Source organism: Thermobia domestica, chromosome 10 (genome assembly GCF_964235325.1).
Source record: "Thermobia domestica chromosome 10, izTheDome1.hap1.1, whole genome shotgun sequence".
In the NCBI taxonomy this organism is placed as follows: domain Eukaryota; kingdom Metazoa; phylum Arthropoda; class Insecta; order Zygentoma; family Lepismatidae; genus Thermobia; species Thermobia domestica.
In genome coordinates this window covers 244,018,866-244,044,680 of record NC_137463.1, presented here as the reverse complement: position 1 = coordinate 244,044,680, position 25,815 = coordinate 244,018,866, and the positions used below count along the sequence as shown (strand labels likewise).

Sequence of the window (25,815 nt, the reverse complement as noted above, 5' to 3'; positions counted from 1 at the left end):
TTGAATTATTTGTTCGGTACATTTCAATCGCGGCCTTCCGCAAGGTATTTTTCCTTCTACCATTTCCTCCCTATCCAAAATCGTGGTTTCTCCATATCTCATAATGTATCCAATCACCCTATCTCTTCAGTATATACTCTTTTTTTTTTCTCGTACCATTTCCAATACTTTTTTATTTGATATTTTACTTAGCCATCTAATTTTCAGCACCCTTTCATAGCACCACATTTCAAAGAATCACGTTTTCTGTTTTCTTGAGTCCATGCCTCACGTCTATACGACACCATACTTCGTACCTGTGCACCGTCCAACAGTGGAGTAATGAGGCTGATTTTATTGTGACCAAACAAAGATAATGTAATAATACTTGTTTATTATTTAAAGTACATCCCTCCTGCGTCAATACAGCAAGTAGTACGATCACGTAGAAAGTAGAACGTCCTCTGGAACTCAGTTTGAGGTATGTTCCGTGTAATGCCGTTGTCACATCTGTTTGGATGTCTTCAACATTGTCAAAAAGTTATCCTTTTAATGGTAACTTCAGTTTAGGGAACAGAAAATAGTCACAGGGGGACATATCTGGAGAATAGGGGGAGTGCTGCAACGCACACTTGTTTTTTTGGCTGAATATTCCTGAACAAGTACTGCCCGGTGAGCGGGTGACTTGTTATGGATAAGGAACCAGCTACCTGGGGCTGGGTATTCAGGCCGAACACGACGAATTCTCGTCATGAATCGCTCCAAAACACTTAAATAAAACTAGTGACCTTCTGGTACAAATTCATGATTAATGATACCCTTATTGTCGTAGAAACATAGGAGCATTGTCGTCACTTTTGACTTCTGAAGTCGAATTTTCTCCGTATCGCCACATCCCCAGACATGTATCTCCATACACTTTCTGCATCATATGTCAAATCAACAGTCTCAGTGGCACTTTTATTCAGTTTAACACATAATTTGATATTCGCTCTCTTCTCCATGCTGCTAGCGCGACGAGGGCCTCTCAGTGATTGCGTTGTATTTCCTGTCGTGCTTCGCGTGCGACAGTCCAATGTTGCCAGATTGTAGAGAAGGGATTACTCTTTCGAACGCACATATTGGTTTACGGATTGTCTTCACTGTTTTCTTACAATAAAATCAGTCTCATTACTTAGTTGTCGGACAGTGTATTAATATTTTCATCGTTTTCTTCAGTTCTGTATCGATGTTTCCGACCAGAAGTTTTAGTTTTTCTTTAAATACCTTCTTTGCTTTAGCTATTCTCAATTTTACATCTTCTTCCTCATATTCCTTGATATTTTATTTCCTAAGGAACCGAATTCTTCGGCTGTTACACCAGGTGATCTCCTATCTTGATCTTCATTTTACTTGTTTTTTTTTTTTTTTTTTTTTTTTGTCCACGCGCATCTCATAAATTTTTGTTTTGCTTTTGTTAATTTTCGTATTGAATTTGTGGCTAACCACCTATCTCAAATTGTATTTTGTAACTACACATAGATTGCGAAATCAGTGACGAAGCGTTGGCAAAGCTAATAAACATTTTTTTTTTTTTTTTTAATGTAATCATCTGGAAGACAGTATTTGCTGTAAAGTTTAATTTTCAGTTTGAGCTGACTGACACAAGGCGTAAATCTCATAACGAAACGTCCTTTATGTTGGTGGTTAGTTAGATCAGGATATACTGTACTTTTCTTACGTAACCGGTAAGAATTCAGAGCATGCGTCACTAAAGATGTCGTGTTTCCAGGTATATTTCTGTTTTTCTACCAGTCATTAAAAGAAATATAAACAAACATGGTAACTGTAGAATATTTTTAATACATTTTGAGCCAATGTTTCACTGATATTTTGTGGAACGTTGTGTGTACTGTATGTAATAGATACCAGTATTAGCTTAGATAATTTGAGTGCCAACCCTCCGATTTTGCAGAAAGTCCCGGTTAAGGCAGAGAGAATAGTGCCAGGCAGAGGTGACGTTGTGATTTGCTGGGTGCCAAGCCAACCCGGTAACGTGATGACAAATAATACCACAAAACAAGGAGCCAGTTTGGAGACAGTAAGCAGATTAAATTATCCATATACGTGGGTCAATCAGAAAGTTAGTTGCACTCCTTTGTAAATATTTTCGGTCAAAGGCTATTTTGATGAAACAGCGTGGCAGCACTGCAGACATGTAGCTGTATCGTGTGACGTAGCGGCTTTCATGAGGCAAGTGGAGATATTCTGATAATTAGTCGTAAACATGTCTCGTCAGCTGCAAGTGGCGTCCAAATTGGAAATGTGTCAATTAATGCATCTTCTAAATGTGAAACACTAAAACGATTGCGCAAAGCATTTAAAGATCGACGGCCAGGTAAATTGTCCAAAGGCAATAATAATGCAAGACCGTATGGAGCACAACAAACGTACGAACTTCTGACAAAGTTTAGGTTCGAAGTGTGGGATCATCCTCCTTATAGCCCAGACTTTTCATCGTGTCTTTCATGGTTTGGTCCTATGAAAGACGAACTTTCAAAGCGACGATACTACTTGGATGACGACATGTTAGCTGCAGCCCAAGAATGGTTATCGGGCATTGGACGGTATTTCTTTACCAAAAGCATTGAAAAACTTGTACCACTCCTCGAAAAATACTTAAATAACGGAGGTAATTACGTTAAAAAGTAGATCTTTGAATGGAACTTTAAGATACAAATAAAGATATTGTAAAATTTCTATCCTGTTTTATTTTCTTAAGCAGTGCAACTAAGTTTTTGACCGACCCTCGTATCATCTCATGTTCAAGGTATTGAAGGCTCCTTATGTTTCGAGAGAGTCAAAATGTTGGGAAATCAACGCATGAGTTTTGTACATTTTTAAGAGAATTCTCGAAACGAACTGATGAAAATGTAGTAGTTCGTTCGATTCGATATCAGATCATTGAATAGCACGAGTTCTATTTGAAGTAGCTTATACCTTCCTCGTGTAGATCAACTACGTAGTCGTTCCCACTATAGTAAATTAATATATATAAGTAAAAGCCTTTGTGAAAATTGAACTCTGTTTTTGAAATTGATTTTCGATCAAAATATCACTATTGTTAGCTCTTTCATAAATTCGTTCGCCGTCGAAACAACAAATAAAATTATCTAAATCGTACGGCATCATTGGTAAATATACGATCTGAATTTAGTTTTGTCCGTGGACATTGAAATCTTTAAATACATATTTTGTAACTTCAAATGTACTTGTGTGAATATTTACAAGTTTTGTATGGCTGTGCGTATTTTGTAGAATGTAAGTACTTAAGAGTGTTGAATATTTACGCCATTAGTTTATTGATTTATATGGATTTTTTTTTTTTAAATGAATCAGAGTTTTCATACTGTGGTTTTACTGATTTCTTCTTTAAGCCTAGTCACATGTCCTTTCCTTTATTTGCGTAGGATGTAGATTTAACCTCTAAATGCCCTTGACTACAAAGACACAAGTAGTGACACAAGTTGTGTCAAGGCTTTAAACCTCAATAGCTCAGCCCCTAATTAAGCTAGGAAAATAATTTTGGCATCAATGTGTTCCTGCAGGATGATGCTTTCCGCCAATATGCATTTTATATATGTGAAGGGGTACCACGGCGGAGGGGGAGGGTAAATTTCGTGTTTTTTTTTCTGAATCAGGTGTTTCAGAGGCCATTCTCCCCTTAGGTGCACACTCATAAAAAATTGGTATGTGAAGCAATGAAGTAGTCCACTACATGGTAATACCCTGTATGTGTACTTTTTCCTTATATGGGAGGCAGGAAAAGGGTCAAGGTAGTCAATTTTTTGAGTTTTTTTGACGTCAATTACATTTATTTTCAGGACGATTTCATATAAGATATATTTTCACAGAATTGGTTTGCACAGACGTTACCTCGTTGGAATGTGTGTTCCATAAGCTTTCCAATGATGTATCAATCATGACTGTAATAATTAGGAGGGTTACAAGGGGCTGCCAAGGGTGAAGGTCTGCAACAGCCCTTCGAAAATGATATACAGGACGTTTTTATAGAAATTTCGTTCTGAATTTTTATCTCGCTCTGTATTGCAACAATAGCTACCATTCTTTATATTATTGTCAACGGGTGTGTTGCTTATACATTAGCATAATTTTGTCAGCGTAGGATGATGCGAAAATTGTCAGGACCCCCAAATTCTAATCATATTTTTTTTAGGACTATTTGTTTCTTCTTCTTTTTCTTCTACGAATAAGGCGGGAATTTCACAAATGCTACCTCATTGAAATCTGTGTTCCACAAGCTTTCCAACGATGTATTAATCATGACTCTTTGATAATTAGGGATGTCACAAGGGCCCTCAACGTGAGAGTCTACAATTTCGTTCAAATCCCTAACGGGCGTAGAATTGAATTTGATTATTAAATATTAATATAGAATATCATAAAATTTAATTTCCACTAAGTAAGGGACATTTAAATAGGTTTAAAGGTCAAATTATCAAAATCAAATCATTAAAATTTAAGTTTATTTCAAAGAAAACAGAAAGCGAGTTCGCCATATTAATTACTGTTCTAAAAGAAACAGGTAATTTAGATATTCAACACCGTTAGGTACTGTTAGAATTCTAACTGGTATTGCTTCGATTAAGTGTATGTTAAATTCTCATTTCATTGTGATATAATTGTCTTAGATATACTTTGCAGAGTTGCTTTATTTATTTATTTGAAGGTCTATAAACGTTTTATTGTTAAAAATAGTTAAGGTTTTAGTAATTGCTTATAATACTGATATAATAATGCAGGTAATAATAATATAAAATAAAGATTCCTTTACGTTATTCTTGTGCGTATTATTTATTTATTTATATGTTAATAATTTCAACTTTTTCACTTCTGCTTAGTTTTCATCGTGGACACACTAATCTAGAAATTTCCAACTTGCTGAATTTATTGCATTTTTGCTTCTTGTTGCTTTCATTAACGTATACTATAATCTTAATTCCTGCTTTTAGAAAAAAAAGCACTAATACGTCCTCTTCGTAATCTGTAACTAAAAATTTCACTGTATATGAAACTTCACATTATTTATTGTGCAAATTTATTCTCGTTCTTGTTCTAGAACCACATTTGTGGTTTTATACAGGGTGTTTCAAAACAACACCAACAACGTTTGGGAGGTGCTTCCTGAGACCAAGATAAGACGAAAAGTATAGACCAACCTGGGTGCACAAATGCTTCCCTTCGGAGTTATAGGCTGCTGAAAACTTGAAAAAATGAAGTTTAAGGTTCCATAGCTTCAATATTATGGGACCTATCGTAGTCGGGTCAAGACTTTATTTAGGAACTAGTATGTGCCCTATTCAAATATCCATGTTTCAGAATCCTGCAGTACTTCCGCAACAATTTTATAGAGATAAGTACTTCAAAGTATATGGCAGTTGCCAAACTACCTCTATAAAAATTGTTGCGGAAGTACTGCAGGATTCTGAAACATGGATATTTGGATAGGGTACATACTAGTTTCTAAGTGAAGTCTTGACCCGGCTACGATAGGGCCCATAGTTTTGGAGCTATGGGACTTCAATGTTTTTAATGTTTTCAGCAGCCTGTAACTCTGAAAGGACGCATTTGTGCACACAGGTTGGTCTATACGTTTTGTGCTATTTTGATGCCAAGAATCATCTCCCAAACGTTGTTGGTATTTTGAAATATCCTGTGTATATATATTAAATGCCGCAGCCATTAGCCATGTCGACTATTACACTATAAATTGTTATAAATTATAAAATTGTATTAAACAAAATTGATATTCACTATAATTGTTATGGTCGCAACCGGAGTTGTAAACTAAAATGGCGCAGGCATATTGCCCGAAAGCACCTGTGTTAAACTATTTGTTATATAGCTAAAATTATTATAAAAATGAATATTAGTAACGTCAGAATTGTCCACACTTATTAAAATTTGTATCACACATAAAAAGAACTAGAAAACAACTCTTGTATGAAAATTGAAAAAAAAAAAAAAAAAAAATTGTATTAAACTGGAGTTCGAAACTTCTTCCTATCTCGACGCCATTTTGCCTTGAACCTTGTGTAAATTTTTAATCAAATGAACACTATTGTTATTTTTCAATTCTTGTCGCCTTTGTTTCATACTTGCCAATCTGCCTAGTTACTGCCCAGTATGCAACATTGCCGGAAAAGTGCGTACAAATCCGAATTAATAATTTACTAATTAATTTTTTTCTATTTCTAAGCTTAATAATATCTATCATCCCGTTGGTTAACAAGTGTATCACTTATCTTGGTTTAAGCAATTAAGCTTAGAAATAATAAAGAAAAATATTAACTGCTAAATTATTAGTACGGCTTTGTACGCATTTTTCTAGCAATTTTTCATACCATGCAGGAACTAGGCAAATATAGTTATTTGCAACATTGAAGCAAAGGGGAGAAGAATCGAAGAATAATAATAGTGTGCATTTTATTTAAAAAGTTATACAATGTATAGTGTGTATTTTTATTTATAGTGGAATTTTTACTTATAAGTCAAGAACAAGACACCTTAATGTTGTTAGCAGAAATTAGTATTATTTAAGTATAGTCTACGTTAATGCAAGAAAGAAAAAATAGGAAATGTAATACACCAGCAACTGAGTTAGAAACTTGCAGGTCAAAGCCTTTCTATTTCAACTGTGCCCTCGGAAAATATATGAAACATACTTCGGCTCACCCTCTTATGGAGGAAACCTTACCTTTGCTTCGGAGAAGACCTCGGCTGTGTTGCCAACTTGTCATTCAGTCATGTGATCTTAGCGAGTGAGATCGTAGGCTACTTAGAATGGTTAAATAAGACAGTGCACAGCGAAGCCGGTGAAGTAATTCAGTGTGGCAATCCTGTCCGCATCCAGTTATTGAAGGATGTCAATTACAGCAGTTTGTCCCTCCTCTTTCGGGGGAGACTGGAAAAACACATAGACAGCAGCATCAGCAGGGTCACAGTTGAAATAAAAATATTCTAGTATCATCATGATGAAGATTTTAGAAGTGAAAAAATTAAAATAATTTTCATATAAATAAATAACACGCATCAGCAAAAGCATCTTTATTTTATATTATTTTACATACATTGTTTATTGTTAATTTAATTATTTCGATTGTCATCTGTTTCTTTAACCGTTGTTGCTTACTTGTGTCTTTCCAGTACTCGAGTCAGTATGCAGCTCAAAGGCCAGGTTTTCAAACGCAGTATTCACCTCAGCAACCTCTTGGTCCTACGCAAAACTTCGGCCCCAATACTCCTGTGCGAGGGACCATGCGACAGAGTACACCTCCGTACAACAATCAAGGGAACCAGTATTATAACACAATGCCCAGCAACATGCCTGCGAGTTTACCCACCACAATGGGAGCAAACGGAAACCAATTCCCTCAACAAGGTGCTCAATATGGGCAACAGTATAATAGTCAATTCCAACAAGATATGAACTTGAGGAATATGAACTATCAACATAGTCCAATACCAGGCAATCCGACCCCTCCCCTCACTCCTGCCAGTAGTATTCCGCCATATATTAGTCCTAATCCTGATGTTAAACCCAACTTCGCTGATATGAAACCCCCACTGCCAATTCAGAGTAAGTATCGATGCTTATCGTGTGTTTGTACAACATGTAGTTTAGTAATTTTTGAAATTGAATAGTTAGCTCTTGAAGGAAGTCACATTTGTAAAGCTTAGACTAAAATCCCTTCAAATTAACGTATAAAATCCTACCTAATATTCTAATTTTACATACAGTCGACACTGAAAAACGCAGTCTGTTTCACCAATTTTCAATGTCGAGTTAATTGTATTAACACTTAAGAATTGGTGCGTACAGATATTGGTGAAATGGGAGTTTCTCTTAACGAAACGTGAAATAGGCAGGCGCGTTGGGCTATAACACACCCCAGTATTATTAGCCTTTACAATGTGGCAACATTGTTTTTTTTTTTTTTTTTTAGGATTTCAACTGCTATTCGAGGTGTTTGTTCACTGTTCTTTGACAAGTGAGTTGATGCAATCGAATGTGTTTCATATGCGTTTGACTGGAAAATATTCTTTGTTTATTCAAGTGGATGCGAATTGAAATCATAATGACATTACACGAAAATGTCATTGATTCGAAAGTTACAAGAAATTCAATGTAGTTGGCAATCCTGAGTATAATATTAATTATCGTAGTGTATATATGATATACTATGAGCACATTAGTAGTTTAAAAATAATTGTGTACATGTGATTGCTAACATACACGAAAATAAACATGTGGGGTATGATATTCTCCACGCGCCAGCTAAAGCTACGGTAATTGACGCAGATGCTTAAGAGTCTTCATCCCGGCGAAATTAAAATACCGCTAATTTTACAGTAATTATGTGATATCTTCAAATAGATAAAAGATAATTGAAATATGGAACAAGAGCGCCCTAGACAATATTATTTTGCGTGAGGTACCGTTATCACAAGTCACCTAGTGGCTTTCCGTTTTCAGCTGTTTAGAAACGCCAAAATAAATGCCGATTTTCAAAATGGCTCGAAATCGAAAGCAGATAAGTGAGTCGTGATAACGGTTTCTCATGTAAAATAATATTGTCTAGGGCGCTCTTGTTCCACATTTCAATTATCTTCTATCTAATTGAAGATATCACATAATTTCTGTAAAATTAGCGGTATTTTAATTTCGCCGGGATGAAGACTCTTAAGGGTTAACTTCATATTAAATTTAACGATTGTTGATGGAAATATCCAAACTTTCTTGTACAATCAAGCTTGTAAGTGCATTAACATCTCATATCTTCTTTTGTGTCTGAAACTTCGGAGTCAGTTGTTGGAATAGAACGAGTACGAAACTTTAGATCTGAATCCAGTAATCAATTCAGAGAGTTTGGTCGCCATTTTATATCGAATATAAACAAAGTAAAAGGCAAATGCCTATTGCTAAACTAAAATATTTGGTAGCCATTGGGCGACCTGACGACCAGAAATTTATCGTCGTGGAAATTATATTAATTTATTTTATTCTTATTTATTATTTCTTGTAACTGTCCTATCAGGCCTTGTTTCTATATTATCAAACTAAACACACTGAGCAAAGCTATGTGATAAATATATATATAAAAACACGATCACGTAACAGTTTCATATATATATACATATATGGAGAAGGTTGAAAGTCTGATGAAGACACAGGTAGTGTGTTGAAACTTTTACGTGATCGTGTTTTTATATATATTGTATTTTTATCACATAGCTTTACTCAGTGTATTTTGTGTTGCGTTTATTATTTCGTAATGTCAAAAGAAATAAATGCTTTAATCTAAGTAATTTACCGTTATCAGCAGTCAAGTCAATAATTTCGTTTCAAGTCATAACAGAAGGAAAGGTACCAGGAGGAAAGGTGCTAATAGACGTTAGATATCGTCGATTCAATGCCAAAATCGCGAATGTGCTAAAAACTTTAAGTTATAAGCATTTTAATATTCAACTTACCCCGAAAAATCAGTATATAGACTTAGGTACATGTTTTACAAGTTGACGATAACTTCTAATATACTCATATTTCACAAATGGGACTTTATTATTGGAATCTGTGTGCCCCAATTAACATGAAACTGCACTTAGGTGAAAATAGCAAAATTTGCACACTCGCGGTTTTGGCATTGGACCGACCATATGTGACTGTACAAGGAACTAAAAATGAAATGAAATGAGATGTAAAGTTGTACGTTCCATGGTTATCCTCTGTAGTCTAAAGCAGATTGATGATTAATAAAAGCAATGATTACTTGAATGAGAATGTGGGAGGAAACGAGAGGACCGCGAGAAAACCCGCGGACACGATGTTGTCCACTACAAACTCGCATGGTCTGGATTCGAACCAGAAACAAAGAGTTAGAATAGTGTTTCCCATAGTTGTGGAATTGCGTGTATGACTAACTTTGTGTGTAAACCAAAGTAATGTGTTTTTTTTTCTTTCTTTTTAAAAGGAAAAACAGAATAAACAATATCGCTGAAAATATACGGCAAAGGCATGTTGATTGAATGTCCTAGTCCCAGTGATATAGCTATTTGAATCAAATGTGTATCTTTCTTCTTCTCATGCATATTTGGTAGAATATGAAGGAAAAGAATGAAAAAAGATAGGAAGTTAAGTTCCTTTCATTTTAATCGTTCGTGTCCGTATTATGTTGAAGACGTCTTCTACAATCGAAACATGTAACAAATATTTTAGCCATATGTTAAAGATAGTTCCCATAATAGCAATTGAACGTTAATTAATTTAATTGTTGAGGTAAAAGAAACTGAGATTTTGGTCTCCCATTAATAAACGTGAAATGTTCAAAACACTTCGGAAAAAAATTCTTGATCCGCACAGAGGTATTCAAGAAATGTTTCCAATAGTGAATAGAAAAGTGACATTTTCACAAGGGAAATTTCTCAAATACTAGTATTGTCAAATACTATGTAAGTCAGTTTATAAATTGTGGAAGGAACTCCAGTGTCAGATACACGTAGTTCTGGGTTTGAGATTAATAATTTCAGACTGCTAACTTGTTAAATTATTTTTAAATGTCAAACATATCTAATAATACTGCTTTTCAGGACATGAAAACTTTAGATTAATCGTTAACGATCATTGTTGATTTTCATTAAGTGTACTTCATTTTAGTGTAATTCTCATTAAGTGCAAAAGAAGAGCACTAATTTCTAAAAGACAACATATACGAAAGTTCAGAGTAGAACATATTAGTTTTCAACACAGCGTCTAGTCGTCTCTAGATAATTCGGAGCAATTATCTATTGATAATATTAGTCACAATAAATTCAAGGTATCCACATTCCTATTGTAGAGGATTTCGTGTAAGACTAAACAAACATTATAAATCTACGTTAAAAGCTAGTTGTTATAATATAACATTGATTTCATACATAATTTAAAAGAAGTTTGTAAAGACAATGTTCATTAGACACTGAAACTAATTGTTGATATTACCTGCAAAGGTAGTCAAGATTGATTTTTTTTTTTTTTTTAACAAATCATTTCACTATGTTAACTAAAGTAACTAACTCTACGGCTTATGGAACCCAGAGGTTCAATGCCGTGTTCACAAAAGCTCTCCATTGACTTCTGTGCTTAGCCAACTGGATCGTTTCTAATTTGTATTCCTATTTCTAATTTGTATTCATATTGTCCTCCCATCTGCGCCTAAACCTTCCTAATGGTCGTTTTCCGATTGGATTTCCAGTTAAGACTTAGAAAACGTTTCTACTTTCTTCCATTCTAACTACATGACGTGCCCACCTGAGCCTTCTAGACTTGATGACCCTAACAATGTTTGGTGAACGGTATAAATTGTGTAGTTCCTCGTTATGAAGTTCCCCTCATTCCCTATTCCCGTTCCTCTTGGGTCCGAATATTCGTCTCAGGATATTGTTCTCAAATATTTTCAGTCTGCGTTCTTCCCTCAGAGTAAGCGACCATGTCTCGCAATCATACAAAACAACAGACATTATTATCGTTTTATATATTTTAAGCTTCAATATCTTAAGTAAACTAAAGAGATATTTGAGAAAAATAGGTATCAACTATTCATGAATGATGCATAAGCATCTATCTCGATTGATTATTTTATTTTAAACTAATATGTTTTCTTTCAAATCAAACCTAGTCATTGTATTTTTCATAATCATTGAAGGATTTCATACAAACGACGCAAAGACTAAAATTTTCTAGATTTTTTTTTTAATAGTAATAATGTTTTTTTCTCCCACTTTTGTAACCTTCTCTTCTTTTCTGCGTCTTCTTCCTCTCTCTGTTTTCTTTTTTCCCCTTTCTCGATATGCGTATTCAAAAAATACCAAGAACTCATTTCCTCCCTCCCTCTCTTTTTCTGATGCACACAAACTCATACACAAAAATGTATGAAGAGAGAATACGATACATTTTTCTTCTGTATTATTATTATTATCATCATTATTTACCGTTATTTGTTATCATTATTCATCATTATCATTGTCTTTAAAGTTTTCTTACCACATAAATTGTATTGTACAAGGTGCCAGAAGGATAATAGGTTTTATTTTTGAACAGTGGCCTGTATTTCAAAGTGATAAAACATATGTATATTTATATATGTTACTTGTAAGACCAAAACCTGTAATTTGGCTCGCTAATTTGCTCGCTAACAGCATTTCTAAAACTTTGACCAAAAAAAGATAGAATCTGTGCAAAAATGTTTTATTCGACTGCTTTGTTTTAAAATGAAAGGAAACTACTATTCACATAGCTACGGGTATTGGTATGACTATTGGAGTTTGGAGAGTCTTACGATCAGAACAAAAAAAAATTTCGACAAAGTATGAAAAAAAAAAAAAAACACTGGATAATATTTATACCAGTGAATACTGCTTACATAGGTTTTAAAGTACCCAATCATAGCATAAGAAATAGTGCGATTTTAGTTTCTCTGAATTGGAAATGTGGAATTTTAAGAAAGATTGACAGATTCTTTAAGTATATTGTATTAAGGAAGTGAAAATTTTATGAGATCTGGCTGATAGTTTTTAAGCAATGACGTTCAGTAATATTAAAGTAAAATGTAAGTTTAAGACTGCTGTTCTTACCTTTTCGTTGTTTTAGATAGATCGAGAGCTTGAATACTTTTTTCAGCGTTGACAAAAAATTATTTCTGTTTAACTGACTTTTATCTTCATTATGTTTTATATTAGTGCTCTTCTTTTTACTGTTTTATTATTTATTATTATTACTATTATTATCACTAGCATTATTATTCCATTGAAATGTAGTGCTCTGAAACCACATTCACATAGCTATTTTTGCCAAAAGCTGTTCGCGGCACTGCAATAAAGATTGTTGTTGTTTTTATTATTATTACTTGAGGTAACCTGCACAGGAACTAATTAGCATTTTATATTTCAGTCCATTCACAATGTCATATTATATGATGTATGTTTTATTGACCACATAAGTCATAATTAGTAGCAAATCGTGGTTTCAATTTACCCTTTTAAGCTTGATTTTGTTACGTATTGTACAAGTATCTCTGCATTCTTTGTTGTGTGATCAGATATTTTCTATTCCAGAAGATGACGAATTGCGTTTAACATTTCCGGTGAGGGATGGTATTATTCTCCCACCATTCCGCCTTGAGCATAACCTAGCCGTTAGCAACCATGTCTTCCAGCTGAAGCCTACAGTACATCAAACTCTTATGTGGAGGTGAGGAAAGATGATTACAGTTAAACGTGATAATGTTGTTACCCATCATTGAGTAATAGAACTACCGTAAATTTGTACATTTCATCGATACTTGAGTGCTTTATGCACTTAATTGTGTAATTTGTAGTAATCATTCAATAGACATGAGTGGACACTTACGACACATGCCTATCATGATAGACTTTAGAGGGCGACAAATTTTGAGTTTTAGGTCTACCATCTTGTTTTTATAAAAGTGAAAATACAAGGATATACATTCAATGTTCTCTCTTTATAAATTATAGCCAATAAATAGCTTTAAGGTGCATAATTTGTTAAAAATCTTCAGTATCTCCTCAAGTGCGAAGTAGCTCAAGTGGTAGAGCGTTGGCTTCGCATTCGGGAGGTCGCGGGTTCGAATCCCGCTGCCGACCATCCTGACTGAGGTTTTCCAGGGTTTCCCTCAGTCCTACCAGGCAAATGCCGAGATGGTGCCTACTAAACAGGCCCTGGCCGATACCTTCCCAAATCCTTTCCATTGTTAATGTTGTTGTTGGATATCCAGTGTAAAATGGCCTCTGAGCTGTATCTGGTGATTGTTAAATAAATTAAATTAAATTAAGTTTTGAGAGAATTTTTGTACTTAGCTTTATTATTATTATTATTATTATTATTATTAAAGGAAGCTTATTCCTTCGGGTTGTAGAACAGTAGTACCATATATCCTTAACCAGAGGTGTACCATTTGTTTCGTTTTGTTTCGGAGGTCGAAAAATTAAATTGCGCTAAAAGTATATCTATAAAAGTGTGCTGTCCTCAATAGGAACGATCTCTTAAATATGCACCTGATCCTAATTCAGCTTTAGCTTCTCATATTTAGATACTAGACTTATAGAAGTTATACACAACTCGAATAATATTGTTGTTCATTCTAAATATTTATTACAAATTAGGAGTCATACAGTGCAAACTTTTTAAAAGATTTTCAGTATAACATATTATACCACTTCATGTTTCAGTATACTAAGGGCTTTTGCATATTGTGCTCATCTTGAATAGTATTATGTCATGTTGGAATCCATATAGTGTAGCGTTACTGTTACTTGTATTATGTTTATATACACAGGGTGTTTCAAAACAACACCAAAAACGTTTGGGAGGTGATTCTTGACATCAAGATAAGACAAAAAGTATAGACCAACCTGGGTGCAGAAATCCGTCATTTCGGAATTATAAGCTGCCGAAAACATGAAAAAATGAACTTTAAGGGTGCGTAGTTCCAATACCCAGTACTATGGGACCTACCGTAGTCGGGTCAAGACTTCACTTAGAAACTGGTATGTGCCCTATTCAAATATCCATGTTTTAGAATCCTGCGGTACCTCCGCAACAATTTTTATAGAGGTAGTTGGTGAATACTTCAAATGATATGCTTGTAGCCAAAGTTCCTCCATAAAAATTGTTGTGTGAGTACCGCAGGATTCTGAAACATGTATCTTTGGATAGCGCATATTTTAGCTCCTCAGTGAAGTCTTAACCCGACTACGATAGGTCCCATAGTATGGGCCTTTAAAGTTATTATTATTATTATTATTATTATTATTATTATTATTATTATTATTATTATTATTATTATTATTATTATTATTATTATTATTATTATTATTATTTTCATGTTCTCGGCAGCCTATAACTCCTAAATGACGGATTTCTACAGTCAGCTTAGTCTGTGCTTTTTGTTTTATCTTGGGGTCAGGAATCAGGTTATCTTGGTGTTGAAACACCCTGTATACATTCGTGACTAGAAAGTAGGCAATTTCTTAAGCATGTTTTTAATCCCAAATAAGAAAAGCTTTTAATTACGGTATTATTTACTTAATTTTTAATTATCACAATGTATAATACCTATTCTTGTGCTTTGGATCGTAGGATTAATACAAAAGCATGAACCAAGACGCGAGAAATACAGTAATGTCCAGGTAGTAAATACGTAAGGAATATAAAGCTCTGTATGATGAATTTGTAAACAAACTCTTTTATTACTGGAACTAGTATTTGCAATTATTAATTGTACTGTTTCGATGTTCCGTGACACCTTTCTCAGCAGATGTGAGCAACACACGTGTCACTTCTTAGAATTCGTACTATTTTGTATGATCGGAAAAGAATGGTGAGGTCAAAAAACTTGTCAACATGATGATATAACTTCCTTTCACTAGAATTCTCTTTTTTTAAGTCTTATTTCAGTGAAAAACTTATGCAGATTTTTATGAAAACATGTACTATTGTGCTAGAACCTTTTTTATTTCAAGAGTGCTCCTGCTGATTCTGCTGTCGATGTGTGCTTTTCCGTACCTCCCTCGAAAGAGGAGGGACAAGTTGCTGTAGCCGAGAACTTTCCATAGTTGGATGTGGACAGCAGGACAGGATTGCTACATTGACAGTCTTCGCTGTGCACTGTCTTTTTAGCCATTCTAAGTAGCCTACGATCTTTACTCACCAAGTCCAAACGACTGAATCACAAATTGGCAACACTGCCGAGGTCATTCACTTCTTTCCCCAAAGCAAAAGGAAGTTTTCACCTGTAAGAGGGTGGAGGGATGGGGTCGAAGTATGTTTCACATATTTTCCGAGGGCACACTTGAAATAGAAATGCTGTAGTTTGTAGAAATCTTGCTTACTTCTAACAGGCAAACTGAAATACAGTGAATGAAAGCGTATGTTTACAAATTAATATAAATGTGCGTCAATTTATGTCCCTAAATAAGTATTTTGTATAACTAATTAATAAAATTTTAAACACATGTCTATAGGATAGCTATTAATTCACAATCAAATATGCATTTTTTAAATTGCAGATCTGACTTGGAGCTTCAGCTGAAATGTTTTCATCACGAAGACAGGCAAATGAACACCAACTGGCCAGCCAGCGTGCAAGTCTCTGTGAATGCCACTCCTCTGAGCATCGATCGAGGAGAAAACAAAACCTCTCATAAACCCCTTTATCTGAAGGAGGTGTGCCAACCAGGTCGGAATACTATCCAAATCACTGTGTCAGCGTGTTGCTGTGTAAGTGTTAGATGGATTGTAACTTCCTTCGTAATAAACTTTTTTGTAAAAAAAAATAAGATAATTACTTCATGTTTACGTAGAACTGTGTATATATATGTGTGTAGTAAAGTGTTCAGTTTCATCTTAAAATAATGTACGAAATTCAACTCGAAAAGGAACTACCACCATAATTTATTTATTCCAAGGGCACTGTCAAAAGATGTCGTTTAAATCGGACAATGGAAAGTTTGGAAGTAGGAAATTTAATATTTTAAGAATCAAAGCAACGTCGAGATTATTCACAAGCAAACACGCAGGTTTTTCTAACGAGGTACAAGGGAATAAATATAATTCATTTGCTTTACTTAACCAAAGGCTATTAAGAGTTTAGTTTATTAAGTTAGCGTTATCATTTATTAGCATTTAGCGTGCAGATTTTTTAAAACTGATATCTTGATGTTGAAACACTCATTGAAACAAATTTAAAAAAAAAAAAAAAAAAAAAACTAGGTGTGTGTGAAATTTTTGAAAAGACCGTAACCCAAAATTTGTATTACAGAAGTACCAAGCAGTATTCTTTTAAACTTGTTCGTTGCTTTAGATAGGGAACAGTTATCTGGAGCACGAGTACAGTGCTAAAAGAAATATGAATAAACTGCTATCTAAATTCCAAAATAGAAGAGAAAAATCGAAAGGTTACGGAGATTTCCGAAAAGAAAACGAAGTCTGACGTTCAAAACGTAGAACAGTAATGACCGATAAAGTAGCTGCGAATGTATGAAATATAAACTTTTCTCTACAGTTCATTTGATTTAATTATTTATTTGATTGTAACTATTGATGTCCAGTTTCAGTGGCAGAGCCATATGGGAAATGATCTAGTTTTACATTGATCTTTGACTGTTCTTCGGTAGATCCATACTAATTTTGGAACCGTTTGTACATGTAACTAATTCGAAAATATTTTTGCGTCACGTAGTTTTTGATTCTTCTTTTGACGACGGAGACTGCTATTGAATAAATTCGGAAAGATATTTTAGGAATTTTCTCTGTAAATTTCAAAAAGATGTATCCAATAACCGTTATTTATAGACTTTATTCAATATTATTTATTTCTCCTACTAATTCTTGAGAAATAGTGTAAGCTATAATTAACTAACTCTATGGCCTATGGAACCCGAAGGTTCAATGCCACATTTAAAAAAAGCTCTCCATTGACTTCTATTCTTAGCCAACTGGATCCAGTTTCTACTCTGTATTCCTATTTCTGCGAGATCCATCTTAATATTGTCCTGCCATCTGCGCCTAGATCTTCCTAATGGTCGTTTTCAGCTTAGTCGACCCAGTTAAGACTTTCAAAGCCGTTCCTACTTTCATCCATCCTGGCTACATGACCTGCCCACCTAAACCTCCTGATTTGATTACTAACAATGTTTGGTAAATGATATAAATTATGCATTTCCTCCATCCATAGGAAGATTTCCCCATTCTCGTTCCTCTTGGGTCTTAGAATCTTGTTCTCAAACACTTTCAGTTGCGTTCGTCCCTCAGAGTGAGCGACCATGTTTCGCAACCATACAGCAGAACAGGCATGATTATCGTTTTATATATTTTAAGCTTCCAATTCCTCGACATAATTCGCGACGACAAAACCTGTTGAACTGAATAATAACATGAATTCCCTGCTTTTAGTCGACATTTAATTTCTTCGTGAATATGAATAATACAAGCTATATTCCATTATATTCATGTATGTTTCGTCTCTCCAAAAGCAAAAATACTGTGGTATTTTTTAAAAAGAAATATAAGGAAATGTGCGTATATTTAGCAATAGGACATTTGACCATCTTTTTACCTTGGGATTGTTACAAGGACTATCTTAAAGAAAGCATTCGGTTAAAGAGATTACGCAGACGGAATAGGTATAAATTGAGACTTACTTAGAGATAAAGAAATTTAACTAAAAAAGAAAAAATACCTCTTCTTTCGATGTGTTTTTGTGGTTGCCGTTTCTTGTAGCAAAGCAATGGTACACTAGTAATGATACATAGTTATTTGTTACAATTGTTACAGTCTAATAAATGCGTCTTCCCTTCTTGATAAGTGTCAGTCAGATGTATATAGTCAGCTGTCTTCTAGAACTAGTAAAATTTTTCGTTCCCATTGTTGCATTGATAGTTACAGATACTTTTAGTCGAGTAGTTTTCAGAGCTATATTTCTCCTTTCTCAGCTTTCAAAATTTAGTATGTTTATCTAATTTAATGTGATTGTAGTGCATGGCATATATTTGAATATTTTGCAGTGTTAAAAACAATCTAACAGTATAGTTTTGTCTTAGTTTTTATAAGAGAATTGATGCTACCACATGCACTGCGAACCTAGTAACCTCTGGCAAGAGTCTGAAGTCGTTTCAGTTTTACTACTTTTTGTGCTCTATATTTCTGTATAACTACAAGGGCATACGTGTCAAGACACTAAGTGTCATTTTAAAACTTGTTAAAGAACTAATCGTCAATAAAATTCTTACGTTTCTATGCAGTGTGTATACATTGAATAATAAAGTAAAGCTCCGTGATTCGGTACTAAATAGTAATTATTTTCAATTACTACTTCTTGTTTTTAGTACAAATATCAATTAAATTAACTGTGTAATTAGTGTTATCGATTTTCTTCGTAATTAAACATTTTACTTTGTTCTGTGGTTTACTTTTATTTTACAGCAATGATGACTTACACTTGCATATAAAAAAGCAATCCTTTTGTTTGAGAACGTTTGCGAATAGCGTTAGTTTTTAAAAAGAAAATTGACTCAAGAGCCCCCAAAACTATTCTTGTAAGGAGCGGAAAAAAAAAATAGAAAAAAGGAAAATGGTTTTATTACATTAGCATGCTGAGAGATATGAACATTTAATGCATTATATTTATCTTAGATGCTCTTATCACATGCAGGAGATATACCTTGACTTAAATTTTCTCCATGCAGCGAGTAGCATATCAAAATGATGAAATCCCATTTTGTCCAAAATTTATTATTATTATTATTATTATTATTATTAAATTTATCATCTCGATAATACTCAGTGCCGTGCCATGGCGGGGCGACAGCTCTGAGCGCCGAAGTAAGGGACGCAAAATTTGGGAGGAAAAAAGAAAAGAAGGAAAGAAAAAAGAGGGGAAAAATGTCACTCATGTTAGGAAAATGCATGTGCACATATATAAAATGGAAGGAAAAAAAACTAATAAAAAAAGTGCTCAAAATCAAGGAAAAGCAGGGTTTATTTTTGAAAATTTTCTTATGTTTCACGCCAATCATGGTGGCGCTTCGCGGCTGTTCTGTCGACCTCACTCATATGTACGGGGGCGCCGTCGCATACTCTCGCTCCGGGCGCTGATTTTCCATGGCACAGCACTAATAATACTATATGCTGTATGGCGAAATTTTAGAATCAAGGTGTATTCGTCTATAAGTTTACAAAAGTGAAATAAAATAATAATAACTAGAACAATTATTGAAACGATAGTATTATTGTTGGCATTTGTGCAAGAAGCAAATGGCAGGAAGATATTTTGTATAATAAACTTTATTATATTATATTTTGTATAATAAAATGTTCATACTTGTTTTAAGTATAGAAACTATTTGTGAAAGTATTCAAATTAATTAATGAAACTATTTCCATTCTTTTCAGTCACATTTATTTGTATTACAACTTGTACACAGACCGAGTGTGCGAAGTGTATTACAAGGTTTACTTAGAAAAAGACTGCTTACTGCTGACCATTGCATCTCAAAAATTAAACGGAATTTCAGCAACACTACTTCGTCTGGTAGTGGGCTAAGTACGGACCGTGATGGAGTGGAGCAAACAGCATTCAAGGTAAGTTTTTGTTTCATGTTTCTTTTATATCATATATTAATTTTGTTTCCAAACCGGAGAAGTAGTTTTCTGTTCGTTGTCGTATTTTATACACGTATTTTGTACAAACAATATTATTATTATTATTATTATTATTATTATTATTATTATTATTATTATTATTATTATTATTATTATTATTATTATTATTATTACGAGAGCGGATCGAATATAGATGACATTTTCGTACATAACTCCAATATATGTGCCTCCCTAGAAATAAAGAAAAAAGGGTTATTGTATATGCTAATATGGATATATGTTTGCCACTTCACTGTCATTTAAAAAAAAATCCACATAAAAGCTAGTTGGAGTGTGTGTAGCCGGTTACACAAACGTCTTGAGCCTCTTCATTATTGGAAGCCTTCTCTTCGCTTCTCTTAGGTCATTTTTGAGAGATCCAAGTAATTGTTGTCACATATTGACAAATCAGGACTATGCTCTAAAACTATTCACACTTATTATTCCAATTTTAGTACAAATACACTTGCATATTAGTAGCAGTATGAGGTCTTGTGTTATGATTTGCATCGAACAGTGTTAGTCTCTACACCTTCCCAAGGGTGCCCACAAAGGGGGGCTATGACGCAAACTGCGTCATTGAAATATTGGGGGGGGGGTTAAAAATCTATATAAATATGTTTGAGGGGGTGTAAAAATTAATCGAAAAGTTTTTTTTTTTCATGGAAAAACACTTACGGATAGACAATTGAGGGGGGGTGCGTCATGGACATGAGAGGGGTGGGCACCACTGCACCTTCCAATGATATTCCGGAATAGTAATTTCTTCATATAGACAATTCAATAATTGTCTGCACATTTCCGTAACTTATTTCAATTACTGAACAAATTTCACGTACACTCACACCTCAATTGCCGTGAATATGGTCTTGAGGTTGTTGAGTATTCTGTGGATTATACTTGTTTTTTGATTGACCCGCTTGAGTCATCTTGTGATCAGTGTTTCTTCCAGACACGTTTTTTGAGCGGCACTGCCCCCCCCCCCCCCGGAGCTCTGAGAGTGACCCCTCGGAGGAGACCAAAATAATACGTACATAATATAATAATAAACAGAATAGTACCAGCAGTGCTCCCCACTGGAACATTATTTCTAAAAGAAACACTACTTGTGATCCTTTACGAAAGAATTTACGGTACTTTAGAGTTCATGTTACACTTAATATTTGGCTATTGCTGAGCTATGCACGCAATTTATGCAGAAGATTCTTTTGGTTTAACACGTTTACGACCCGAAAACTGAAAAAGTACTATATGTACACTCGTGTCCAAAATTTATTTTCGCATATCTATAATTGTCTTCTTGTAAGAATATAATTTGATAATGATTTTACAGGGTACTTCTAATACTGATACTATGTGTATAATCGGGAAATGTATATTTATGGTAAATTTCATGGGAAAAGAATTATAAATACAAAAATTATAATGGGTAAAACAAAATGTTGCTAAATGGACAAGGAAGTTTTATTTTCGTTTTGTTGTTTTTATTTACTGCTCTTTTGACATGAAATTTTCCACATACACGTCTTTACCGATTATACACATACTAACATTATAAGAAATACCGGGCAAATTCGTTATCAAATTATATTCCTACAACAACATATTTATAGACATGCGACAATAATTTTGGACATGAGTGTACATTCTTTTACTCATTGACATAGCGAAGCAAACGAGTGTGCGTCAAGCACTTAGCATTAAGAGAGTCTAGACAGTAGTTCCAACTGTTTACTATTGCCGTATCAACGAGCGTTATATTATTTCCTCACATACTTAAAAAAGATTCGTTTATATTTGATCCATCCTCATAACGTCTTTATACACTGAACAGTAATATTTTAATCAGATCAGAACAAGATAATATTTAGCCTTTTCATAACACCGAGTGTCGGGGCACCCAGTCACCATTGCCTAGGGTAAGGATGAATGGACAACTATTATTCGGTGTTATAAAAGGCTCAATAACACTTAGGTCATTGAAAGTTATTGTTATAATGTTGAGTATTACTGTACCTTTACTCTTTCGCAGGTATCCTTGAAATGCCCTATTACTTTTAAACGGATTACACTGCCAGCACGAGGGCATGATTGTAAACACGTGCAGTGTTTCGACCTCGAATCCTATCTTCAACTTAACTGCGAAAGAGGGTCTTGGAGGTGTCCAGTGTGCAAGTAAGTATAACGATCAGTTCCGTATCTTTTAATTGTAATAGCATCTTGTCTTATTTTTCGTTCTTTCTTAAATATTTATTTTAACGAGTTATTTATTAACGTGTTTAAGAGACCTAATCACTGCGAAATTAAAATACCGTTAATTTTACAGTACTTATGCAATATCTTCAAATAGATAAAAGATAATCGAAATGTGGAACAAGAGCGCGCTAGACAATATTATTTTGCATGAGATGCCGTTATCACGAATAACCTAGTAGTAGCTTCCCGTCTGCAGTCATTTATAAACGCGAAAATAAATGCCTATTTCCTAAATGGCTGGAAATCGAAAGCAGATAAGTGAGTCATGATAACGATATCTCATGTAAAATAATATTGTCTAGGGAGCTCTTGTTCCACTTTTCGATTATCTTTTATCTATTTTTAGATATCACATAATTACTGTAAAATTAGCTGTATTTAAATTTTGCCGTGATGGGGCCTCTTAACGAGTCTTAAACATAGTTTTTTAGTAATTTCAAGGATATATTTATAAATTTCTTGTTTCTAATTTCAAAATTGTCTCATCATTTTTACATTACGGTAATTCGATAACCATCGTAGTGGCTTCTTTAAGTTTATATAATTAATTGCAGTTTTAAAATATTCTTGTGAAATAGTTTAAAACAGATACAATCTAATACATTTGTGTTAAGATTAACGAACGCTCACTTATTGTGTGCCCTGGAATCTAAGTTAGATTATAATATTCGTGGCATGATTTCAGCAACCAATTCTATTACCTTCCACAGCGAGGCACTAAGGAAAAGCTTCGTCTTCACAAATATTTGCACATATTTTCAACTTAATCCTTTTTCCTCCCACAGAAAACATTAAAATGAGCAATACGTTTTGAAATATTTGTGATTACTACACACACTAATTCACAGCTTAGCGGTATCATATTAAAACAATCTAAAACTGACTAATTACGATACATACAAATAAAATGTAAAAAAAAAAAAAATATTTTTCAAGCTGAAGCTTTTCATAAGTGTCTGGCTATTAAAGGCAACAGAATTGTCCTACAATCCGATTAGGATTCCCAGGGCAACTAATTGGTGAGTATTCGTTCTTCTTGTGAAATGAACAATCTACACACCAGTTGATTGAAATTATTGATGGAGTTTTTTTACTACTACTACTACTACTACTACTACTACTACTACTACTACTACTACTACTACTACTACTACTACTACTACTACTACTACTACTACTACTACTACTACTACTACTACTACTACTACTACTACTACTACTACTACTACTACTACTACTACTACTACTACTACTACTACTACTACTACTACTACTACTACTACTACTACTACTACTACTACTACTACTACTACTACTACTACTACTACTACTATTATTATTATTATTATTATTATTATTATTATTATTATTACATACGCATTTCTTAAATATTTACTAAAAGGACAATACACAACAATATAGTACTTTTCAAAATTCTAAAGAAAGCATTTTCTCATTATGTAACTAGAATAGTTTTTCTCAGTGGTACCCATCTCTACCTCCTAAGTACTTGGATGCGATTCCTTCAAATTTACTATTATCCCTGCCCCCTCAAAAAAAAAAAAAAAAAAAAAAAAACTACTGAATTTGGCTGTGACAAAACCGACATAATTTACTTTGTAGTAAACCAAGATAACTTGCTTTGTAGCAAACCAAGATAATTTGCTTTGTAGTAAACCAAGATAACTTCCTTTGTAGAAAACCAAGATAACTTGCTTTATAGACTAAAGTTTATTCAACTCAACGTTTTTAAAAGCATCATTACGATATAATTAAAGTTCGATTTTGCCATTTTCAATGAAACATTGTCTTCCCCCCAAAAAAATTTCGTGGGCGCAATCTGCGCCCTAAAGCCCAATTATAGGCACCCCCAGATTTTTCTTACATATTTTGTGTTTTGTTCAACAAACTAAGTTACAAACCTGTGAAATTTTTAAAGTATGGCCACAAACAAATCCAGATGCACATTAGTTATTTAGACAGTGATGTGCAGGTTTCCAGTATTTCATAGAATTATCAAATAGGGGCACTAGTGTGAAATTAACTATATATTTTAAATAATATTATTCTGAAAAAATATATAGATTTTGTAAATGCTTTTAAAAATAAAGAAATAATTATTTTTTCGAGCATAAATACATTTTTTAATTCATAAACTCAATTCATAACCTTAATTGCTAGCAGCTACCGCTTTGGTTTGACACTAACACCACGTGTACAGTAATTCTATAAACTATTTGAAGACTGTATCTCACTGTCTAAAGAGTTTTTCATCTGTTTTATCTGTCGTATGGCCTAATGCAAAAATCGTGTTTGTGCATCAACAAATTTACATAGAATGTTCATCTTGCTTTCCTTTAGCAAACCAGCTCAACTGGAAGGGCTTGAGGTGGACCAGTACATGTGGGGTATTCTTAATACGTTGAATAGTTCGGATGTAGAGGAGGTCACCATCGACTCTTCAGCGAATTGGAAGCCTGCCAAAAGCCTTCAAGGAGGTATCAAGGTAAGCAAGGCGTTCTCTTATTGTCAAATAAAAGCAATATCAAATAAATAACTTTAATTGCGTAGAATTAAGTGGAAAAGTAGTAGTTTTTTTTTGTTTTTTTTTTTATGTAGTGAAGTTTCTAGCTAATTCATTGAGTGTTCCTTTAAGTAGCGTAGCACGACTATGTGCAACATGGAATTGTATTTTAAGGTTTTGAATACTTTCCGATCTTGGTTTCTTAATCGATTTATATGAAGTAATGTTCTTAGTCTTATTCTTTCTTTGAAATAAACGTGAATTTTAATTAATTTATTTTAATGATGTCTTTTGTCTCTTTTTGTAAGCATTAAAATTTTTGATATTTGCGTAATTTCATTATTTATAAATCAAGAGTTAATTTTGAGTGTAATAAATAAATTCGTCAACCAGGCGCGTACCCAGATTTTTTTTTTTTTTTTTTGGGGGGGAGGGGTCCAAGCTTTGATGGAGTCCAATACTATAAGACACGACGTCTATGTAGTATTGAACGAGTATTATTCTGCATTCTAAAAGACGATAAGTAATTGTAAAATACTTCCACCTATATTTTCAGGTGGAAAAAATGATAGAACTAGATTGTTTTTATAAGAGAAAGAGTTCAGATGAAGTGTAAGATCAAATTTTTATGCTTCATCAATCATTTCTCTTTTAAGCAAGTGTAGTTTTATTGAAGAAGTATATAAATGTATGTTGAGCTAGAAAATTTTGGGGGGTCCGGATTTGGTGGACTCCCTATGGGTGCACCCCTGTTGCCAACACGCAAGCCGCACTGGAATACCGCTTCTCGTGAAGTCAGCGA

General features: G+C 33.9%; 1 protein-coding gene across 6 annotated transcripts in view; it reads left to right on the top strand.

The window, feature by feature from the left end:
* The window catches only part of tna (Zinc finger MIZ domain-containing protein tonalli), a 489,296-nt gene that overhangs the window by 447,002 nt on the left and 16,479 nt on the right, over positions 1-25,815 (top strand). For 4 of the 6 annotated variants that reach the window (XM_081729439.1, XM_081729442.1, XM_081729436.1 and 1 more), the window contains 7 exons: positions 1,934-2,059; positions 7,186-7,618; positions 13,129-13,264; positions 16,102-16,312; positions 19,985-20,173; positions 22,266-22,408; positions 24,851-24,995. In XM_081729439.1, the coding sequence (XP_081585565.1) occupies positions 1,934-2,059; positions 7,186-7,618; positions 13,129-13,264; positions 16,102-16,312; positions 19,985-20,173; positions 22,266-22,408; positions 24,851-24,995 (1,383 nt within the window). The remainder of the gene's footprint in view (positions 1-1,933; positions 2,060-7,185; positions 7,619-13,128; positions 13,265-16,101; positions 16,313-19,984; positions 20,174-22,265; positions 22,409-24,850; positions 24,996-25,815) is intronic. The other 2 variants (XM_081729437.1, XM_081729441.1) reach the window with 2 other exon arrangements.